Source organism: Aythya fuligula, chromosome 2 (assembly GCF_009819795.1).
Source record: "Aythya fuligula isolate bAytFul2 chromosome 2, bAytFul2.pri, whole genome shotgun sequence".
NCBI lineage: Eukaryota > Metazoa > Chordata > Aves > Anseriformes > Anatidae > Aythya > Aythya fuligula.
The window spans coordinates 83920951-83942690 of NC_045560.1; the positions used below are offsets into that span (position 1 = coordinate 83920951).

At 36.7% G+C, this 21740-nt stretch overlaps 1 protein-coding gene across 7 annotated transcripts in view; it reads left to right on the top strand.

The window, feature by feature from the left end:
- Nucleotides 1–21740, top strand: part of CTNND2 (catenin delta 2) — a 641797-nt gene that overhangs the window by 492556 nt on the left and 127501 nt on the right. For all 7 annotated transcript variants that reach the window (XM_032182073.1, XM_032182078.1, XM_032182072.1 and 4 more), the window contains 2 exons: nt 3317–3530; nt 19190–19373. In XM_032182073.1, the coding sequence (XP_032037964.1) occupies nt 3317–3530; nt 19190–19373 (398 nt within the window). The remainder of the gene's footprint in view (nt 1–3316; nt 3531–19189; nt 19374–21740) is intronic.

Below are 21740 nucleotides of genomic sequence, written 5' to 3' on the forward strand. Positions count from 1 at the left end.
ATTTAATTTTTTTCTTTGCCTCAGTTTCTGTAAGTGTGAACAGGTTCTGGTAACGTTCATCGCAGTCTCATGATTTGTGAGTAGTAGTTAAACATGCTGGAGAATATAGTATTAATCAGCTATATCATATGTGATGGAAATACAAACATGTGGTGGGACTTCTAGGAAATAATTGGCTGTTGGAAAAGCAAAAACAAAGTAACAGAGTAGTCCAGGTAGAGAACAGCATCAATAACTGAGCTCCCAGTGGTGAGGAATGAGCTCCCTTGCTGCATGCATGACATAGCTACTTTGCCAAGTATCTGAGCTTGGAAATTCAAGGGAAGTTTGCAAGATAAAGCTTGTCTTTCCCAGGTACCAGTAGGTTCCTTCTACAGTAGAATTTAAGAAAATTTGTCAGGTTAGGTGAAGTGTTATATATTATCAGTTTCATTTCTGTTGTATTACGTTTTTTTTCAAGACAGAAATGCATTTTAGATGAATATTTAATTCCCTTGCTTTTAAGAAACTATCTTTGAATCACTTCAGTCCACTGACAACTTCAGGTTTAGTCAAAGTATGAGTTGCATGAGATGAACACAACTGGGCTGTGCGTTACCATGGCTGAAAAGGGATGGTACAACTCAGAAATAGCATCTAAATGTGGCAGAAGCAGGTGTTTTCACTTTGAAAGGAGCAGAGGACAACAAAACCTGTCACTTGGCTGGTCACTAGGAGATGTAAAACGGCTTTCACCTTGGGACCAGGGCAGGGACCAGGCTCTGGTGTCCTCTGTGTCCAAGAGGAAGAGTGGGAAAACAGCACAGGCACAGCTTGCTGCCGAGCAGTGGCTGAGCCCTTTCCTGCTTCAGATACGTTATGACTTTTTGCTCTGTGGTTAGTATTTTTTCTCATTCCTATCATCATACATAATCTTTTTTTTTTTTTTTTTTTTTTTTCCAACCATGAAGCAGTTAAAACATTCATTCAACATATTGTGCTTTAAAAATATAAAACACAAAGATCAGCAGGCGGGTTTTCATTCTGTCGTTCCTGATATTACTCATCATACCAGAACAACTTGTGTTTTTTTCAATGGCATTTTTCTTCCATCAGATCTTGTCTCTTTTCAGAGGTATAAGTGTGAAGCTCAGTGGTTGGTTCACCTTTTGTAGTACTGATGCATAAATTTTTGTTTCTAGTCTGTTTCAGTAAATGTCATCTATTTTATCATGTAGGTGGCTCTTCATGTGGTTTGCTTGGTTTTGAAAATCTGGTTAAGCAAGGAAGCAAATGTATTTTAATCCAAAGATTAAATGTTGGTAAATTCTAAAAGGAAGGAAACAAACAACACCCCAGTTCCCGCTGCCCCCATCCAAACTCCTCCCAGATAGATGTGGTTATTAATGCCTGGCTTGGACAGGAGCAACTGATTCCAATGCACTATTAACAGTGGTAAAGGTGTGATCTGTGCCACAGCACATGTTCTCTTTGATCTATTTTCCTGGTTTCTGAACTGCAGGGTGTCACCATTTCTCTGAGCAGGGGAAACACAGGCTCCTAAATAGATCAGTGCAGTGTTATGCCTGCAGCTGATAGACCGTACCGATGTCCATTCCCAGCGCTGCACTCCCCGTGTGGCGCTGGCTGCCACAGCCTGTCAAGTGACTGGAGTACTGCTTGGAAGGCTGGACATGATAGAGTGACTACGTAAGGGAAGATGTTTTAGTTCATCTTTAAATAGTAGCTATCGCTTTGGTGATTAGCCCAAAGCTGTATTGTAAACGTATACACGTTATAATAATTTAATATGGTAACATCTCAGTATATCTGCTTTTTAAGTGCGAAACTGCTCTATTACTGGGTCTTTCTATTATTTATTATAGAAATAGGAATATGCCAGATAAGCTGGTAGAAGAAAAGAGAGAGCTTCTATTTGATCAGTGGGTAGCTTTGTATAGCTCAATTTTGGAATCTCAAAGTCTGAATCGTTTTTCCATTTATATTTTCAGTGAAGTTTGTGTTAGGTGTATGAAATGCCATATATCAGTTATACTTCAATATTTTGAAGTTAGCAGATAGAGTATGAATTTCTAATAAATTTTAATGTGGTTTGTTTAACCTTTTCCTTCTCTCAAGCCTCACCCTTGCAGACAAGCCCAAGAACAGTTACACAGCCAAGAACAACTACACAAAAATTTCCAAACTTTGTCATCATAAACTTTGATTCTAAAAAAGTCTCACCTTTCTCTGCAGTTTTGAAAATACTCTATAGCTGCCTCCTCTATGTTGTCTTAGGCAGAATATTAGTAGAGGTAGTAAAATGGCCAGGTAAAGTGCCTGGCTTGCTTTGAGCTTTCAACAACAACCCACGCAGTGAGAAAATTTTTGACAGATGTCTTTCTAACTCACTTGAACTTAGTACTCCTTGGATCTTAGCTACAAGTCAGTCTGGTTTCTTAAAATTAGATCCGGGTTTGATTATTGTTTTTAGAGCAGGTAGTACCAGAGTACCCTCAAGCTGGATTTGCTGCAAAATATTTTGTAATAAGTTGTTCTTGAAATTCTTGACATCCTTGATCATCTGCTTCAAATATTTTTGTTCTTCCTGTAGAATGATATTTTATATGAGATATTACATTAGAAACTTACTTCATAGGCCACCTTAGGAATGAATAAAACTTCTCTCCTACATCACGTAAGGGTAACCCTCAAACTTAATAAAATGAACTTTCCATGATTTGTCCATCATCCTTGTCTTTCTGTTTCTGCAGTCTTCCTCATTTTTGACTTTCAACTTCACTTGTAAGACTTTTTTTCCCAGTTTTGTTGGTACAACATCCTTACAGGTACTATAGTAGCTGCACACATTCCAACTAATTAAATGCAAAAGGAGGGACTCCTAATAACGTTATTGAATTGAGATTTTTTGTTTGTTTGTTTGTTTGTTTTTAATTTGCAGTAGTCTTGTGGTCTTTTCCTACAGTGCCTATTATCTTTAACTTGTGACGTGTTGCACTCTGAAGCAGATGATGTTGCTCCAGCACAAGAGAAACCCTTGCCAAGGCAAACCTTGCTGGACCATGAGAAATCTTGCTGAAGCAACACTTTTGGCTGTTTTTTTCAGAGGTTTAAATTTGTCATTGTATGGTTAAATTGCCTCTGAAAAAATGATACTAGGATTCAAATGGGTGTAACAGAGCAGCTTTGCAAGGCTGCCATCATACCTTTACTGGAGCATAGCTTGCATAAACCACACCTTAAGTAAATGGGGGTAACATATGTAATGCTGGTCTTTATTCCCTAATGTTATGGTTATCACTTTGGCCTGTTTCAGATAAGAAGACAAGGCGGAATACAATTACTGGTGGACCTATTGGACCATCGGATGACAGAAGTCCACCGTAGTGCCTGTGGAGCTTTGAGAAACTTGGTATATGGGAAGGCAAATGATGACAACAAAATTGCTCTGAAAAACTGTGGTGGTATCCCAGCATTAGTACGGTTACTCCGCAAGACTACAGATTTGGAAATCAGAGAACTGGTCACAGGTTTGCATCTTTTGATATTTTTTGTTCAAACTCTATGCAGGCCTTACAAGCACAGGTCTGTGGTGTGTGTCAGTAGCTTCATCAGTAACTTCTTGTTTCATTACCATCTTCCTTGCTGTAACAAAACACTTCAAAGACTCCTGGATGTGTGTAATGTATGAATAGCTTTATTCGATATTATGTAGTCTGTTCTCTGGGGCAGGCATGGTTTCCTGTTACAGTTCCTGATGATTTTACTCTCAGCCATGAATGCTCTTGCAGGAAATGCTCCGTGTACAGATGTGAAATTGTAGGGCAGAATCCTACCATCAGCTGCGCTCTGTTCTCCATCCAGTCTAGTGTAGGGCTGCCCATGAAGAAGTCAGAATTTACTGAATTTTCTTAGACACTGTTGATGATTTCTTTTGTATTTTATGTAGTGAGAAGGATGGTTTTGTTGTTGTTGCTTTCAAATTTTCTTGAGGCTTCGAAAGGAAAGTGGAAAAGCATGCTGGAGAGATAGACAGCATCCTCTTCTGAAGCTTTTTTTTTTTTTTTTTTTCTGAAATTTGATATCATGCTATGTGATGTATGTTAGATGTAGGATGTTCAGGTAGTGGTAAATTTTTTTGCTCACTAGAGTAAAATCCAGTATTTTTAAGGTTGTTCAAGCTTTTTCCCTTATGAAATTCAGGTTTGTTTTTTACAGAAATACAGAAATGCTTTCAAACAGTACCAATCTGGAACATTTGGAGATTCCTTCCCCTTAAACTATCCTATTTAATATGCTAAAGAGAAGATGGATGGCTTTTTTGATTTTTTTCAATTTCTGATTTCATTCTATTTGATTGCTAATTTCAATGTGGTAATTAATGCTACAAATAAAAAATCTTAACATCTTTTCATCATCCCATTTTACAATGCCTGAATTTCCATTATGATTTTCCTACTACAGTATGTGAAAAAAGTTCTCATTTCTGTCATAGAAGTGTCAGAGTACACAGCATCACCTGTGCTTCTGCAGAAATTATTTAACCTGGTGGGTCAGGCCTCATTTAGGACACAATTGATAAGATTTCCATCCTTCGGTTGGCTCCCGATTCCATCCTTGAGGGTGTCTGAATAAACTCCACGGTGCTTATTAAATGTAGATTTTTATATTTGATTTTGTTTCTTGGTTACAACACCTATCACCTTGTACTCGTTAGGCAGGATTAATGGTGCAGAGATGCTGGGTTGCACAAGCTCTGATGGTGCCTCCTGCAGAGTGACAGAATTACTGACAGATCTAATAAAGTGTAACCACTGCTTCAGATTCAACATACTTGTTTGTCTCTTGGTTATGTTGTCTATGCCCCGGCTCTAGGGAACATTCTGTTCTTTTACTCTGAGAAATAAGTGGCAAACTGCTAATGAACATCAGCAGTACACTTCAGCAGTTTCAGTAGCAGCTTCCATGTTGTCTGTAGACAGAATACATAATGTCATCAGGTCATTCAAAGAAAAGATAATAAGCTACAGTTTACATTCCTTCCATTGCACAGTATGGTGTTAAATTTTTCTGAATTCCCACAGAAAGGATGTGTGTGCTGCGTGCCCTTAAGCTGTTACTGCTGAGAAGTTTAGGTGCCGACCGTCAGTGGTAGGAGCCAGCCTGTGTGGTTAGATGCAGCTAACGGGGACAGTAAGCATCAGGAGAGCTGGACGTCCATGGAAGGCATGCAGAGAGAGGTGACTGTGAGGAATGGAATGAGAGTTGTGGGTAGCTCAGGATTTCATTCCTGGGCCAGCTTTTGTTTTGTTTTTATTTGTTTGTTTTGTTTTAATTAGTCAGTACATCCCAGAAGGCCACCGTTTCCCCTGGCTGCATCTGTGCCTTTCAGAATGCAAATCAGTAGCACTGGCTTTGAAAATGAAATCCTGATAGTGGTGGTGTTCTGCAAAGCTCCTTTCCAAAGCCATGCTCATAACTGTACCTCTCATCCTCCGTCTCTTAGAAAACAGGCTGGAACTGTGCATCATAATCAGTTCTCCTTTGCTTTTTTGTGAAGTGTTACCGTGTGACAGCTGCCCCAGTTAGATTCCTTCCCTCTGTCTTTTCTGGGGAAGGAAGGATAACTCCTGCAGCAGCTGCCTCAGTAATAAAAAATATTTAACTTGGTGGTGGGCATGAGGGAAAACAAAAATTTCTCCTGCTTCCTGTCAGCTTTCTTGATTTGAGGTGGCAGGAAGATAATTATTTCAGTAGTGCCACCATAGCCTGAAGGAAGTACTGGGAAAATAATAGCAAATGGGTATTTTAGAAGTAAACATAATACCTTGAGCCTTTCAATCCCACGTTCATTGTGCATCCTGTCTACATAAAGCTGTTCTCGTTTGTTAGTTCTGGAGAGGGCACAAAGTTCCTGCCTTAAGATGTCATATGGACTCTGCCAGCACAGCCTCTAAGTATTCCTCATGCATCTGTCCTCGGAGTGTTTCTCTTGGGTGGAGAAGTATCATTATCTCAGTTTTGCAGATGGGGAGCTGAGCCTATCAGGTCTAAATGACCTGTCCAGAAATCTGGCAAGATGAAGGTGTGAATCACTTTGAGTAGGCACTTAGCAGCGAGGGAAGAAATATGGGCAGGAAATGTTTCTAGCAGCTCAATTTATCTGAACAGTAGCGAAGCATTCACTGCCTGCTTCAAGTACCGTGAAGCACATGCCCACCAAGGTGAAAGTTATGATATTAGTTCTTCCCTCAAACATGTACATTTTCTTGCTTCTTGTTGCTTCTCCCCAAGGAGCTTAGAATTTCAATTTCCAGCTATCTCAAGACTGGTTTTGCAAGGGTACTTAAACCTGCAAACCAGCTTTCTATCCTAGTAGCTCCTTGCTTTTCAACATTGCCCTTAGCACCATGTATGGCTTCTCCCATATTTTTTTTCAGAAATTTCTTTCTGCCATAATCCCCCCCAACACTTTTCACTTCTTCATTTATCTCATTGTTCTCCTTGGTAGCAGAGGGCTTGGACAAATATTGAAAAACTTTACTAAGCTCAAATTTTTGAATTTGGCAAACTGAACCTTATTGCAGTGATACGTTTTCAAGACTTCAATTACACAGAGCAAATGGTTTCAGTACAGGCTCCCAGCTCAAAGGTTTGAGAGAACTGGGCTGCCCAACTGTGATGAAATTAAATGGTGTTAATACCCATCCAGTACTTCTTGAAATACTGAAAGGTTCCTCTTTGAGAAACGCTTCCATAGCAACTGTTTTTTTTACTAGAAGAACCTGGGTAAAGTAACTGAGGTATAACAAAAAAAAAAATGGAAATGCTATGAGGAAGTGAAATACACTGATAAAAACAGGGTTTTCATAAGGGCCTGCAGTGAGGAATCTGCAACCTCTGTCAATCTCCAGAGACTCAAGGAGAATCTGAATTGCAATGCCTTGTTTTGAGTACATCTGTAAATGAAAATCTATGTAATCTGAATGCATCACGCTTAATTTAGCTGTTTTTTCACCCAAGCCCTGTGCTTCTATATTCCACAATATCTCCTGTTCATGGGAAAAAATAAAAGCCTTTTATTTTTAAGTAATTGTATGTTAACACTTTCCTAATAAATATAAATAGACAAGAACACAGTACAAAATTAGCACAGATTCTGCAGATGGTAGAAAAATGTTATCACTTCTTAATAATGACAATGCGTAGCTGATTGTGACTAAGCTTTTCTTTCCTGAGTTAATGTTAATTATGAACACTTTCATAAAATTCTATTTTAGCATTCTTCCTATTTGGTTTACTATTAGGAAAAAAAATTAAAAAAATAAAAGAATAAAACAGAAAATAAAAATAAAATAAAATAAAAAAGTAAGATGTGGTAGCAATAATAATGCAGGAATCTGGTAACTGGTTAGCTATTTCAGATGCAATGATGTGAACTCCTATTCTCTTAATTCTGACAAACAAAAATCCATCACCAGTGGAAGAGCTGTTTCTGCTTCATGAACATTAAGCTAGCTAAATTAGAAATAGCTCCTTTTAAACAGGACTCCTCTATGGCTATATCAAAAGTTTTTGAACAGTATATACCATATTTGATTGAAAGATAAAAGTGGATGATCCACTTTTAGAAAGCACATGATGATAAAGAAATAAAGCTATAAATAATGATAGGGGAAATTATTTCTTACTTGTACTGGCAGCCAGCCTGCCGCTTATTTGGTTGACGTTAAGGTGTCAGAGATTTAACTATTGTCTAATGAAAATTAAAGAAATATGAAAATCATAATTTCACCCCTCAAAATTAAATAAGCACAAACTATGTAACACTATAAATACATACTGTATAGAAAGACACATGTAGTCCCAGTATATTTCATTCACATTTATATTCATTGAATTGAAAAACATACATTCTGTTCCTGCCAAAAATAAATATATAAAAACTTTTGTACATTATATTTCTTTCAAAGAATTACTAGTTCCCCAAGTGTTGGCATATAGTAGGGTTGGACATGCAAAATTTTCATCTACTTCATGGGTTTTGGTTTCTATTATGTGTTTATGTTGTCTCTAATTTCAGCTCTGGACAATTTGCTTTTTAGCTTGGTTTGTCACCCCATATTATGCAACATTATTATGTAGTTGTTTTATGCTGTATGTTGCATTTTTAGCATTTGCCAGATGTTTCAAATGAGGTGTTTATAAACTTACTGATACTCTGTCAGTGTTACTGAAAGCTATTATATGTTATCCTGCTTGTAACTACCTGGTTTGAGGTAACCACTGCAGTTTAAACTTCTTTGTGATTGCATACTGCTTATTAATAGGTGCATAAATTATCAGCAGGTTGGTCAGGAAACTCTGCAAGGTCTCTTTGAGGTTTGTATGTGTCTGTGCTAATCAGTGCAATAGCAAGTTAGTACCTGCAGTGATGTGTAAAGCAAGTTTAAGGGAATATTCTGTTTAAATTGACCCTTTGGCTTATCTCAGTGGAAGCTTTATTGTGATTTTTATTTTCATCTTTTAGGCAATTGTGGACTATTCTTTGGCATTTTCAACTTAATTGTACAATGTCAATTCTTCTGTTAGCAGTTCCCAAAGTCAAAGTAACACAATAGTGGCTGTTTCTTATCTGTGATGTTATTTTCTAATCAGACTTTTTGACATATTAGGCTTTTGATTTCATATATGGTAAATAATATTTAACAATATTATGGCAAAGGACTGAGTATTTAGTACTTAGGATCTTGAAGGAGTTTATCAATTTAATAATTCTCTGAAAAAGTTCCCTTGACATTAGCTCAGTTACTGGAGTGTGTAAACACAGATGTGACATATTATTGTGATGTAAACTTTCACTTAGAGGTGGCAACTATTTGTAGTCCTGTTGTACCTGGGAGATTTGATCTCAAGATGAATAAAAGGTGTTCTTTTTCACTCCCAGGAGATATTCCCACTGACTTGAGTAAAGAAAAACCAAACCCTTCTATTAGTTGTGTTGTTATAATATTTCTCACAGAATCACAGAATTTCTAGGTTGGAAGAGACCTCAAGATCATTGAGTCCAACCTCTGACCTAACGCTAGCAGTCCCCACTAAACCATATCCCTAAGCTCTACATCTAAACGTCTTTTGAAGACTTCCAGGGATGGTGACTCCACCACTTCCCTGGGCAGCCTGTTCCAATGCCTAACAACCCTTTCAGTAAAGAAGTTCTTCCTAACATCTAACCTAATATATCTCCTTGATATATTTCTAAAAATCTATTATTTCCTTTTTTGTTGTTGTTCAGGTTTATACTAGATGTGCTCTTCCAGTGTCTAATGTATTAAGTGTCCCATTTATTAATTATATTTAAATGTTGTAGTGAAGCAATGAAAGTATAAGGAAGCCTGGCCAGTGAGAGGTCTAAATAATTATCATCTCTTCATGTTTAATGTAAAAAGATAAGTAGGAAGGTATATATGTATAAGGTAGCTTTCAGAACCAAACAGAAGCTTTCAGCTTTACAGTAACTGAAAATCAGATCATGAAGATATAATATGTTTTAGGTTCACATATGTATGCTGGTTATCACAAACAGACAATTTGAAAAGTCATGCATGTGCTTAAATTGTCGTGCTGGTATAACCATGATAATACCATTGCTAGAAGGTTGACATAAATTTGGTTCACTATATGCCTAGCTAAGTTAATAAGACTGCCGAAAATAATTTTGGGCACGTAACTCTATGTAGTTAAAGAAAATGGAATCAATGAAGAAAGTTTACAAATGCCTTTTAAGATGCAGCTCTGTGAATTAGCTGCTTCTGCACCTCCAACATCCAATCACATTGTCCTGTCAATCATGGAAATTAGAAAGGGGATGTGTGGAAATAGATAACCGCTAGCATAAAACACAACTTTCAGAAGCATTTGTTTTGATTTGGGCAATAAAAGGCATTAATTCATTTCTTGTTTAGCTTCTCCTCTGCAGATATGCAAATTCCCTGTAATAACTTTAAAGAAGTTCTTAGAAGAACTTACCAAGCACAGAAGCAGGTGACTTACAAACTCTGTTTACCTTTCTTAAACTCAACAACTGCAAAGATTGTGGAAGAGAAAAATGAAATCGAAAAAACTTCTAAAATTTTCTTAAGGGTACTTTTAAATTTATTTTTTTTTTAATATTAGGTTTAGGAAAAAAATCACAGTTTTCAAATCTACTTGCTTAGCCACTTAAATTTGCTTTTATGTTTAAAAGTTAAATGCATTTTCTTCAAAAGGGAGATATGACAGGTACTATCTCTAATCTTTCCTGCTGTTTCATTAAATGGATGTAATTGTAAGTACAGTTTCCTAGCAAAATCAATTTTAAAAGTTGATTAAATCTTTTTGTACTAATTTACCTCTGATTTGGAGTTTTAAATGATATATGTTTTCAACATTAATAAAATTATTTCTGGGCTGAAAATTCATATCTGTTTATGTTGGATCAAAGCCAATGGCTGAATGAGGAATTACACAGTATAGTTTTACTCATATTTCTTTTCTTTGAGCACAGAAGCCTTTCTAGTTCACAAAGTTACCTAAATAATTTGACTCTCATTGTTTGAGACAGTTGTATACAAGATATTCTTCAACCTCCTTCTTCCCTGAGCTCTGTGAGTCAGTAAGAATTTCATATAAAATGCCAAACTCCTCCAAATCTGCAAATTTTGGGTTGCAGTAAAAGCATGAATTTCAACCCATAGCAGAAACTTTACGTATTATACTTTATGGCTCTTTCTGTTACATTTAAAAAGATACTATGAGGTGAAAGGGAAGCCAAGGATTTGTTGTATGCAGAAAAGTAATTGCTGCTACTATTTTAATAAAATTTGCATGTAACACAATTATGCAGAAGTAAAACCAGTAAAGGCCTAGATACCTGGCCTGCAGAAGTGGTGAAATGGAGAAATGATATTGTACATTACAGTACAATTCTACAGTCTGATGATGCTTAAATTTTGGATTTTTTGTCACCTACAGAAAACATTGTATTTCTAGAAATGCTGGAGAGATTTCCAAACAAATACAGGGAAGGAATTAGTGGGCACCAGTTACTGTGGCACAAAGTCCTTGTCCTGACAAGCCGTCACACACCAGGGAAGGAGAAGGCAGCGCTGCTCATATTTGTAAGTTGTTGGGAAGCTGATTTCCAGCCTGTGGGCTACAGCATCACCAACAAATTGCAGCACCGCTCAAAACACATTCCGTTTGTAGCTCATCTGTAATGGCAAATCTAAAAGTAATTTAATAAATTGCGTAATTTTGCCTCAGAAATGATGCTGTCTGATCAAATAATACTTATGCAAACAATATTGACAGTTTCAGTGGAATAATTTTCTACAAAATCTATTACAATTTGCTGTCTAATTATAAAACAGCTTTTCCCCCCTTTCTCAATAAGCTGTCACTATTTTGGCCCTGAAAATGGTGAAACCCACTGATAGGATTTGTTGTTTTCATGAAGAGTCATTCTCAACTTTTTCTGAACGATCAGATGAACTCATTCACCCCTGCTGTTACCGATTAAATATGGAAAGGGTTTTAAACAGATGCTGTCCAAAATCTTCCGCTCTGCTTTCTTAGTGACAGGCCAGGGCACTGATCTGGTGTGTCAGTTACACTCCGTGTGTCGCTGTGGGCACGGATGGAGCTGTGACACAAAACCTTCCTCAAGCTGACGGTGTCAGTCTTCTTCAAGACAAATGGGGGGAGTCACGATGACTCCACGGCTTCCTGAGGTCTCGGCTGACAGCACTGCGACGTCCACAGTGGGCAAGTCCCTCACTGCTCTGCCTCAGGGTGTGCTTGGGGCTGCTTCCACAGCTCAAGGCCCTCCTGGAGCAAAGTCAGCATCAGGGAGGCAGCAGGCCCCTGCCCACGTGGCCATGGCTGCCACTGCTGTGACCTGCACCATGGCACAGCCTGAGGCCCTGCGCCACCAGCTCCCTGCTATGCTTACTCAGTTGTCCTGAATTTACCACACCTGGTCCTAGCCCACAGCCCAAGGTGGTCGCTCATTGCCTGCCTTTCCTCTCTAGAATTGGAATAACTCAAATATGAACCAAACCAAACTTTCAAGGCACAATTGGAAATAATCATCTCTTCCTTGTTCAATCAGGGAGACGCATCTTCTATGCAATTTCTTCTGTGAAACTCATTCAGGTTATTCATACGGCAATGAAAGGGACGGAATTCATAATTTGCTTGCTAATATACTACAAGAAGCGTTTTCGTATTTACTTTTTTTTTAATTTGGTCAAATCTAAGTTTAAGATGAAATATCAAACAAGACAATCTGGAGTGATAAATAGAGGGCATCTGTTGCAGCATATGGCTTGACGTAACAGCTGCATTGAACTTCTTCAGCAAGTAGTAATCCTTCAGAAAAAATCAGCTTGGCATATAATTTTGATGCCCCTGCCTGAATGATGGAGTTTTAAAACACTTGCAGTTCAAAAGGACTTTGTAGTTTGAAAAGTTTGTGTTTGCAACACAGAAAGCTTACATTTTCTTTTTAAAATATTTTGAGATAGACAAACAAACAAGGAAAAAAGTTAACTAAATTGAGGATAAGCTGAAACATTTTGTTTTGTGATGGAATTGCTTTTTTCATTGTGGCCAAGCAAAGTTTATTTTTTATTTTAGGCCAATTTCCCTTCAATAATCTGTATTTCAATCCTGTCTCATCTTGTATATCAATTTTAAGATATGGCTTGTGTTTTTTTTGAATAAGTGTACACTGAGCTTTTCATTTTGCATGTAGCTATGACTTTATAGATAGGTCTTACTTCCTAAATGGTTCTTATGAGAAAGGACTTTAGTACCTAGAGCTTTAACTTGATGTTCATTTTCAAGTATAACACTTCTGTCTTAGTGTCTGTTACAAAACATATATTTGAATTGCGGGTATTCTAAAAAAATCTTCTGTAAAATACATGTTTAAACACTGGGAAAAAAATCTTCCCATCCATTTATGTATGGTTGTTTGATTTCCTTGTTTTCTAACAGGGGATTTGGTTGAGAATGGTATTGTCATTATGCATTAGGGTGAAATTTTGTTTGAACACGGTCTATTTTTCTGTGTTTCTCTCGTTTAGAATTAAGTGCTTTTGATTTGTTTTCTGTGTTTTATGGCAGTAATATGGGACCAGTTCAATTCCATCAGTTAGGGAAATAAATAAAAAAGCTAGAATCAGTGGTCTTTCCATAGTAAATAAATTCAACTCTTCTAGTAATTCCTCTGCTATCTGACATTAAAGCTAATACCTGTCTAACTTTGTTGTCCAATAATTCTTCCCTTACAAAGTTGGATGTCATTTTAAAGTGTACAGCAGAGAGAGAGAAGTAATGCTAGGTCAAAGTTCAGTCCTGTGACAAGTATACAGACTTCTTCAGTTAATGCAATAGCATTTGGACAGAATTTGTTCAGCAAAGTGTGTGTAAACAATAATAAAATCAGTCCTTCAGGTTTTAGTAGAAACCCATATTTAATTTTGGAATGAAAAGAGCAGTAATCAAGAAGGACAGAGGAAAAGAGCTTTTCAGAGTAAATGCTTATAATTACTGTTCAGTTAAGATCAAGCTTGTATTTGTTTGTAAATTAAAAAAAAAATAAAATCTTTATACTCTGTCCAGGAAAGTTTTTGCTTTGTAAGGCTGTGAATGGCTGCAGAAGGAAAAGAACTGAACTGCCTGCAGCTTCACTTTCTGTTCCATGGACTTGTGACTGCTTATGACTTTCTCTGAAACCCATTCTTTCTCAATTTGCACTTTTCATGGGCCATCTGATGCACAGGTACATAGAAAACCACCTTTGTGCATTTACATGCATGTACTGAATTACATGAAGGTCCTCATAAGGTAGTCATAAATTAACCAGTTAAAATACTATTTCAAGAAAATTGGTGAAGCTTCCTTCTCTGTCATGCCAATTTTGATTATTCATTTATTTATTTATTATGAAGTGCTCTTGTAAGGAGCTATGTTACGAGCTCTGAATTATTCAGGTGACAGAGTTCAAGTGGCCATTTATGTTGTTTTTTTTTCACCCGTCAAAAGTCTGTTACTTATCAATTCCTGATGGTTGAGCTAGCTGTGTAGTATTCTTGCACTTAGCATAAAGAAATGATGCAGTGGTCAATGTTTGACATCTTTTACGTACATCAGTTAAGTTTTCCTGAAGTGTAGGGTGGCTCCTGTGCTTCTTAAACACCAGTTGCATTTAAAGAGATACGCATTTCTCAGTAGGATAAATGATTTCTTCTCTGCCCTGAACTCAACAGAACTGATGTAATGCATACAGAGCCCACACCCTGCTGCCATGGAGCTGATCAGCTCTGCTGAGCAACATTACAATTACAAGGGGCTCTTGAGCATCAAAGCTGCAGTAAGAGCCAGTAAGTGACTTTTCTAGCACTTGAGAGCTTGGGGTAGAAGATGCTTTTCCTAAGGGCACCAGCAAAAGATCCCTTGCGCTTAGCTTCTCAGCAGGGTATTTAGCTCTCAGATTTCAATCTGGTTTGTTATATGCGTAACTCCCTGAAGTACCAGCATGCCTTCAGCTTATAAACAAACAGCCTGCCAAAGCTGTACTCACTGTGAGGCAGGCAGGGTCTCAACTCTACCAAATCAGACCCTGCATCAGACCATGACCAAACTATTAAACTAAGATGGAAAGAAAAGCCTGGATGAGTTGGAAGACTTAGATTTTTATTTTTCACAAAGAATATTCAATAAGCCAAGTCTTAAGTATAAGTTTAAGGCTGCCTTAAACATACCAAATAGAGAAAAATCAAAGGTCTTTTTTTTCCCAATAATACTTGTTTACTTACAGTCCTTGTAATGATTTGGTGACATACTTCTCCTACAGCAGTCAGAAATAAAATCTGTAGTGGCAGTGTGGGACGGACAATAGTTTTGGTAAAAGCTGACTTTTCCAGTTTCTTGGTTTCCATATAAGTAGTCTAAGTTGTTGTATGGGCTTTTTATACATATAAAAGTCATAATTTGAGGTGGCATTAGAGCATACATGGAATAAGTGTTTAGATTTTCCTGATTTTGCACATAGTCTCTTGCTAGGGTGATATTTTTGCATGGAATTATATTATCTCTATTTTCTTAACTTTGAGTGGAATAAGGATAGTACCTGTCTAATCAGGTCATTTTTTATATCCGTGTCTATAGATCAATATTTATGAGTACCAGTTCTGAGTAAAACACTGCCTGAAAAATCTGTTGAAGATTTTAGTCAGGTTGAGTTTGAGCTCCCCATCTAAAGACAGTGTTTTTTTTATGTTCAGACTGCTCCATTAAATTGTCTTAAAATTTTAAAAAATATTTTGCTTTGCTCCTTTCAGTTAAATGATGTTCTATATTTTGCAGTAGCTTAAATTAATTTGATTTATGCTGAAAGCAGTGCTGTTTCTAAGCTGAAGGCATAGTGGATATACACTGTCTGCTTAGCAGCAGTAATATCCCATCGGATATTACTGGACTGTATTTCTAAAAGTGTTGGTCTTGTCTTCAGTCTAGACTTTGACTTTGACTTCAATCTAGACTTCAGCTAAGAGAAAGATAAATCAAAGCTTTCCCTGGGTCTCTGTTCTCAGTTCCCTCTTCCAATGGCAACAAATTTAAATCACTTTAATTAAGATCTGTGTGTAGTTTTCCATATGAACTGTATCTGTACAGTCAAAAGATCCCAGGGGGACATACATGTTAAGGTATATATTGAATTCAATCATCTTTAAGGCCCTTTCCAACCCAAACCATTCTGTGATTCTGTGCTATATTTCTGATTTGCCGGCATACATAATTCTGCAAAGGATGGCAACAAAACAAAACTGGTAATAGGAACCCATATGATTTTGTTCTAGTGGAAGAACTAAGAATTATACTAATTTGTAACTTAAGATGAAGTTCTTCAGCTATGCATAATTTAAAAGAATTAGGGCATGATTGGTGTTACCACATTAAAGAGAGAATGAAAAAACCTGCGTAGTGGCCACTGATGCCAGTAATTGAGTTTAAACCCTTTTAGCTGTTTGTAGCAAGTTGTAAAATAGCTTTTAAAAATGTTGGTTACAACATTTTTCAAAATTTTAAAAATTTGATTGTTGTCGTCTGTGAAAGGCCTTCTTAGGAAAGATTATTTCTCTCAAGTGTGTTAAACAACCTGTTGAACCTAGTAAATGCACGTCCTTTGATAAGCTCTTCCAGAAGATTTATCTTGGTACAGCAAGATCTCCATAGCAAGCATTCCAGTAGACTCTTTTGAAGAGTCCTTCATCTGATGTCTGCAGACTGGTAATTGGTACTCAGACCCCAAATCCATCTTCCAGCTGGATTGCTTTCAGTACAAGTTTCTCATGTTTAAACTCAAAATGAGATTGCAAGATACTTTTTCTGTGGTCTTCAATTCTTTTTATGTAAGGATGAAAGCTTCAACCTTCAAATAAACATGATCAGTCTGGTGTGGCTATTTTTCACTTTCTGTGCAGCATTCAGCAGAAACTGAAGTGGCTTGCAAACAAACAGGGAGACAAAATACCTCCTTTCAATGTATTACAACCTTAAACGCAAGGAGGAGATAAGGTATGACAAACACAAGTGATGGAGTAAAGAGATGTTCAGCATTGATCTGACCAGTTCCTTATTTCCTCTCCCCTCACAAAAGTCATTCTACAGATGGTAAGCTATATTGAGTTAAATGATTAGGTTGGATTAACAACTCTTCCAATCCATATTCAGCAGGGTAGGTTCCACTATTCTCGGTGAGTCGTTGATACTCCGAGTTCAGTCCCTTCTCCTCCTATGAGCAGCTGATAGCATACAAATATTTAGGGGGCAGTCAAGGCACCTCGAGTGCTATTTCAGACTTGCTTATTGTGCTTGGAAAGCCAATTTAGTCAGGGCTTTTAGTCAGAGCAAAGTGGCAAATGATCTCTATGATTAACTTCTTACTGTAGTCTTAAAAGGGAATGTAATGCATATGGGCTGTGTTCAGTCATATGGACCAGAGATAGGTCCACATTGGGAGATGCCTCAGGTAAAAGATGTTCATGTTTTCTTCCTGCCTCTTGGAAAGTCTGGGGAAGGGATTATCTTCTTTGTCTCCACATAAATCAACTCCAGGTTCTTCTGAGCAAAAGTAATGGGAAATGAATTCCCAATTCCCTTTATAACTGTAAAGCCTTTAATTAAGGAAGGGTACAAGGAGGCACTTAAAATGCCAACCTCAGCAAGCAGCAGAGTCCACCAGCTGAGAAAATAAAATATAACTTGTCAGAATTAAATTGTTTCATCATTAATGTAGTTGGTAGCATTCAAAAACTTAAAATTAGGTAAAAGGCATTGTTGCAGCACAGAAGATTATCTTATAGTTTTAAACTGTGTGTGAGGTTCAACAACTTTGAAGACTGTCAGGCTTACCAGGCAGTGCTGTTTTGTTTAACTCTACCTTATGTTGTAATCATTTAGGAGAGCACAGAACAGCTGAATCAAGTCCGGTGATCCCTTCATTCTGTTACTGTGAAGGTTTTATTTCCAGTTAGTGAAATCAGACCCTATTTTCTGGCTCTTGAATGAACGAGTAGGTTTTTATTTGGAGCTGGCCAGTTCCTATGGAAATTTATTGAGCAAAAGCTCTTGTGTGCAGTATCAAGAGTATTTAAAGTAGAAAACATGGGAATAAAGATTAAGTTTACGTGAGTTTACTTCTGATTAGTAAGAACCTAGTGAGTAACAGATAGTACGTACATAAACATTCTTAAGCATTTTGCTAGAAAGAGCTCTTATTTTTGATTCTTCTGTATATTTTTTTTTCTGCTTCTCCAGTTTATGACTAGTTCTTGAAGCCCAAAGTGCTGTTTTGTTACCATCAAAGAACTCTTCTCTGCTTCAGATCTGAAACAGGACTTCTTCACAAAGAAGGAACACATTGCCTTGCATAAGTATTAAATCAGACCTTGGAGAGGGAAGGATTTGCATACCATTTACACCTATCTAGATAAATGTAAAATTAAAAAAAAAATAAAACAAACAAACAAACAAACATGACAACTATATTGTTTTTTATACTGAATAAACCCACAGAATACTAGGTATTTCAGGAACAGTAGATGTGCCAATGAAGCTTACCAAGAACAGGTTATAGATAAGTGAATCTCAATATCATTCTGAATGCTTTTATTCCTTTTAATACTGTATTTCTTTTCATAAAGGCATTCATAGCAGAAATCAAACAAAGATTCTTTTCCTTTTAAAGTAACGAGCGGTAAAAAAAAAAAAGAGCAGTATTCTTATTTCTGTTTGTGTTTTTTTTTTTGTTTTATCTAGCTAAAATCTGACAGTTTCGGTCTGTTTACCATATACAGATGATTTTAAGTTGGACTTTTATTGGTATGCTAAGCAAAATTTTTTATTAAAATGCAAAACTGTCTTTATATACAGTTCTGTATAAAATAATTAAAACATGAAGTTGTATAACTGAAACAGTCTTCCTGCAGAAGTAATTAATTTTAAAGGGAAACCAAAAAAAGTAGGTTGATTCCTGTTAATTATACTTCTCCTTCAACACAGAGAATGCTAAAGAAAGCCTGGAGCAAGTAGTGTTCTTGCTGCTTATATTTATAAATGTTTGAGCCCACATTCTCAGGTCTTTAGCAGTTTCCACCCACCATCACTCCCTTTGCTTTTTCATAGTGTAATTTAATGTTCATATTTGCAACCTTGGTGATTATGTATGTATGGTGATTATAATATTTTGCATTGTTGGTTCAAGACATGAAAGTGATACAGGCAAAACTGAATTTTGTCCCTCAAGGCTAGCTGTCAAGCCAGGCTACTGTTTCCATGGGAAGGAAAGTAAGAATGAGCTGAGGCCTAGCTCTGAGAAATTTCCAGTGGTTCTGTGACAATTTGTGTATTCAAGGCTGTATTCCTATCGTGAAAGTGTTCAGGTATCATTCAACCCCATTTACGATGCAGATTTTTTTTTTCTTTTGACAAGAACAGCTTCATTATGAGCACCAATAATGTGGTTTGGTTTTGCTGTTTGTTTTTGAATCTAAAACTATTAAATCTTTTTTTTTTTTTTAATATGTTAATTATTAGTCATTTGGTTTTTTGTTTGTTTGTTTTTTGTTTTTTTTTTCAGGAGTTCTCTGGAATCTATCCTCCTGTGATGCACTGAAAATGCCAATCATCCAGGATGCCCTTGCAGTGTTGACCAATGCAGTGATCATCCCTCACTCTGGATGGGAAAACTCTCCGCTCCAGGATGATCATAAAATACAACTTCATTCATCACAGGTGCTGCGCAATGCCACTGGGTGCCTAAGGTGAGTACAGCAAAACATTTGCTTTGCCTGAATCATACTGCTTTATCTTGAATTGTTTCCCATTCTTAGGCACCTGTAAAATACATAATTTTTCCATCAGCAATGAAGATGACTTTCAGTGCAGTAAACTTCAAGTCTGAAATTAATTAGAATACAAGCTTCAGGCCATTCTAAAACAATCTCTAGAAATTTGCCATTTTTCTTTTCTTAATGGCTTTGACCAATCTTCTCATCAAAGTTTGTATATTACAGATGTTTTTTTCTTTGTAGATTTTTCCTATTCCCCCAGTTGCTTAAGTGAAGCCAGTATGTTGTCACTATTACATCCAATTTAATTAAAACAAAAAGTAATTAAGATGCTTAAAAAAAGTAACATGCCTTAAAAGTTCCCGATGCCATTGGTAAAGTTCTGACAAATACATCAAGTACATTTTTTCTGCTCTGTGAAGATGAAAGTTGGAGTGGAATAAGAGATGAACCAGTTTAACATCGTGCAACCAACATACCTAAATAGATCCTTAGAAAATATGGTATGTATTTATATTTATATACCAAATGCGTATATGCAACACCAAATTACACTTACATAAACATATGCAACGTGACCTATCTATTCCTAAAAGTCACTGTAGAGACTGAAAATAGGATGAATAAGAAGAGTTTCAGTTGTGACAAAACCTTACAAAAGGATTGACTCATAGGAATTTCTGAATTCCAATCCATATTAGTGCATTTATATGCTTTAACTTATGAGACAAGTTCTCTAAGTGTTGTGTTTTTCTTTTTTTTCTACATGTATAATAGAGATTCTGTAATCTATCTCAGAGACATGTTATGAAGATTAAGTAGTTAATATTTTTATATACATCACAGGAAATTTGTTAGGTGAGTAGTATTTATCAGTGATACAATATGTATTGTATGTTGCATATAAATCAGAAACCCATCAGATAAAGGTTAATCAAAAAAACTTTATTTGATTAGGAGGCAAATAAAATATCAGTGTTTTATTATGTAAGTATGTCAAGCACCTTTTTCTCCTTGTGCTTTTCATCAAATGAACTATCTTCCTTTCAGAAATGAAATATGAAAAGTTTAAGGGAAAAACTAATAACTATTACTATTGATTGTTTATATGTAATCAGAAGATAATGAAATACAGAGGGTAATAATTTATTGAAAATATACTTGTATTTGACTTAAATACAGGTATGTATATGCATATATCAGCTATAACAGGTTGTGTGTTTGTAGCTAGGTATTTGTATCTGAGTTGTATTAATTTTGAAGAGTTTTGAAAAGAGTTTTGTTTGAAAAGAGTATAATTCTATACAAAACATTCAAGTCCCTAGAAAAAAAAAGGTTGCTCATATCACTGTGGCAGAAGTCATTCCATAAGGACTAGTCCCATGTAATACTTTTCACACTTCTGATGTTTAATCTGTCTCAGTTAACAAGCTGCCTCTGTAAGAAATGTCCTTTATAAATTTGGGCCTTCACTGTGCCCCCTCCCTAAACATGCATGTTCAGTGTTGGTCTCCCGACGCCACGATCTGTCTTCCTGTTAACTTTTCCCAACTGCTTCTCCCATCCTTGTTCCTGCAAACCTCAGTTCTTCCCACCTGGTAGTTGTTGGATTCATTGCACATTGGTCTTGAAATCTTTCTTTCTTTCTTTCTTTCTTTCTTTCTTTTCTTTTTGTGAGTGTATGTGCACGCCCATTTGCAAACTGATGTGAGCTTACTGTAGCCTGCACTCTGGGTCAGCCTGAGGACTTGTGGCCACACGAGAATGGTACGTTTGCCTGACACAGTATATTTACACTGCTTTGCAGCAAGGCTTACTACCAAGTGCTTGATGGTATGCTGTCATAGCAGAATGGCTTCTGGTCATCTCGTGCGAAATAAGCTCATATCTGCCTGCAAAAGACTGTGCATATTATACCTCCTGAATCCTTCCCAGATAGCTGCAATAATTCAAATGCCTGTCCTGAGCTGGCTGGTCTTCTTTCCTTCTAAAACCAGGCTTTTTAATACCTTTCTTATCTCAAACCCTCCTTATTTCTTAGATGCATCTTTCTCCCCTCTGTATCTGCTTCGGATATTTATTTGGCCTTCATCCATCTTCTTTAGATAATTTCATCCCACTTAGTCTGTGTGGATGCTCTTTGGCAAAGCCAGAACATTTGGAGACAGTTGAATTTGCTTTTGCTTCACACTAGTAAGAACTTTCTTGTTTACCTTTCCTCAGTTGCTGTTGAAAATCTTTCTCTCTGAATAGAATGTAAAATTTGAGGCTGTGCAAGGGACAAAAGTATTAGTTGACCTCTGAGAGGGTGCCTGGACTTCTGTGTTGTATTCATCTAAG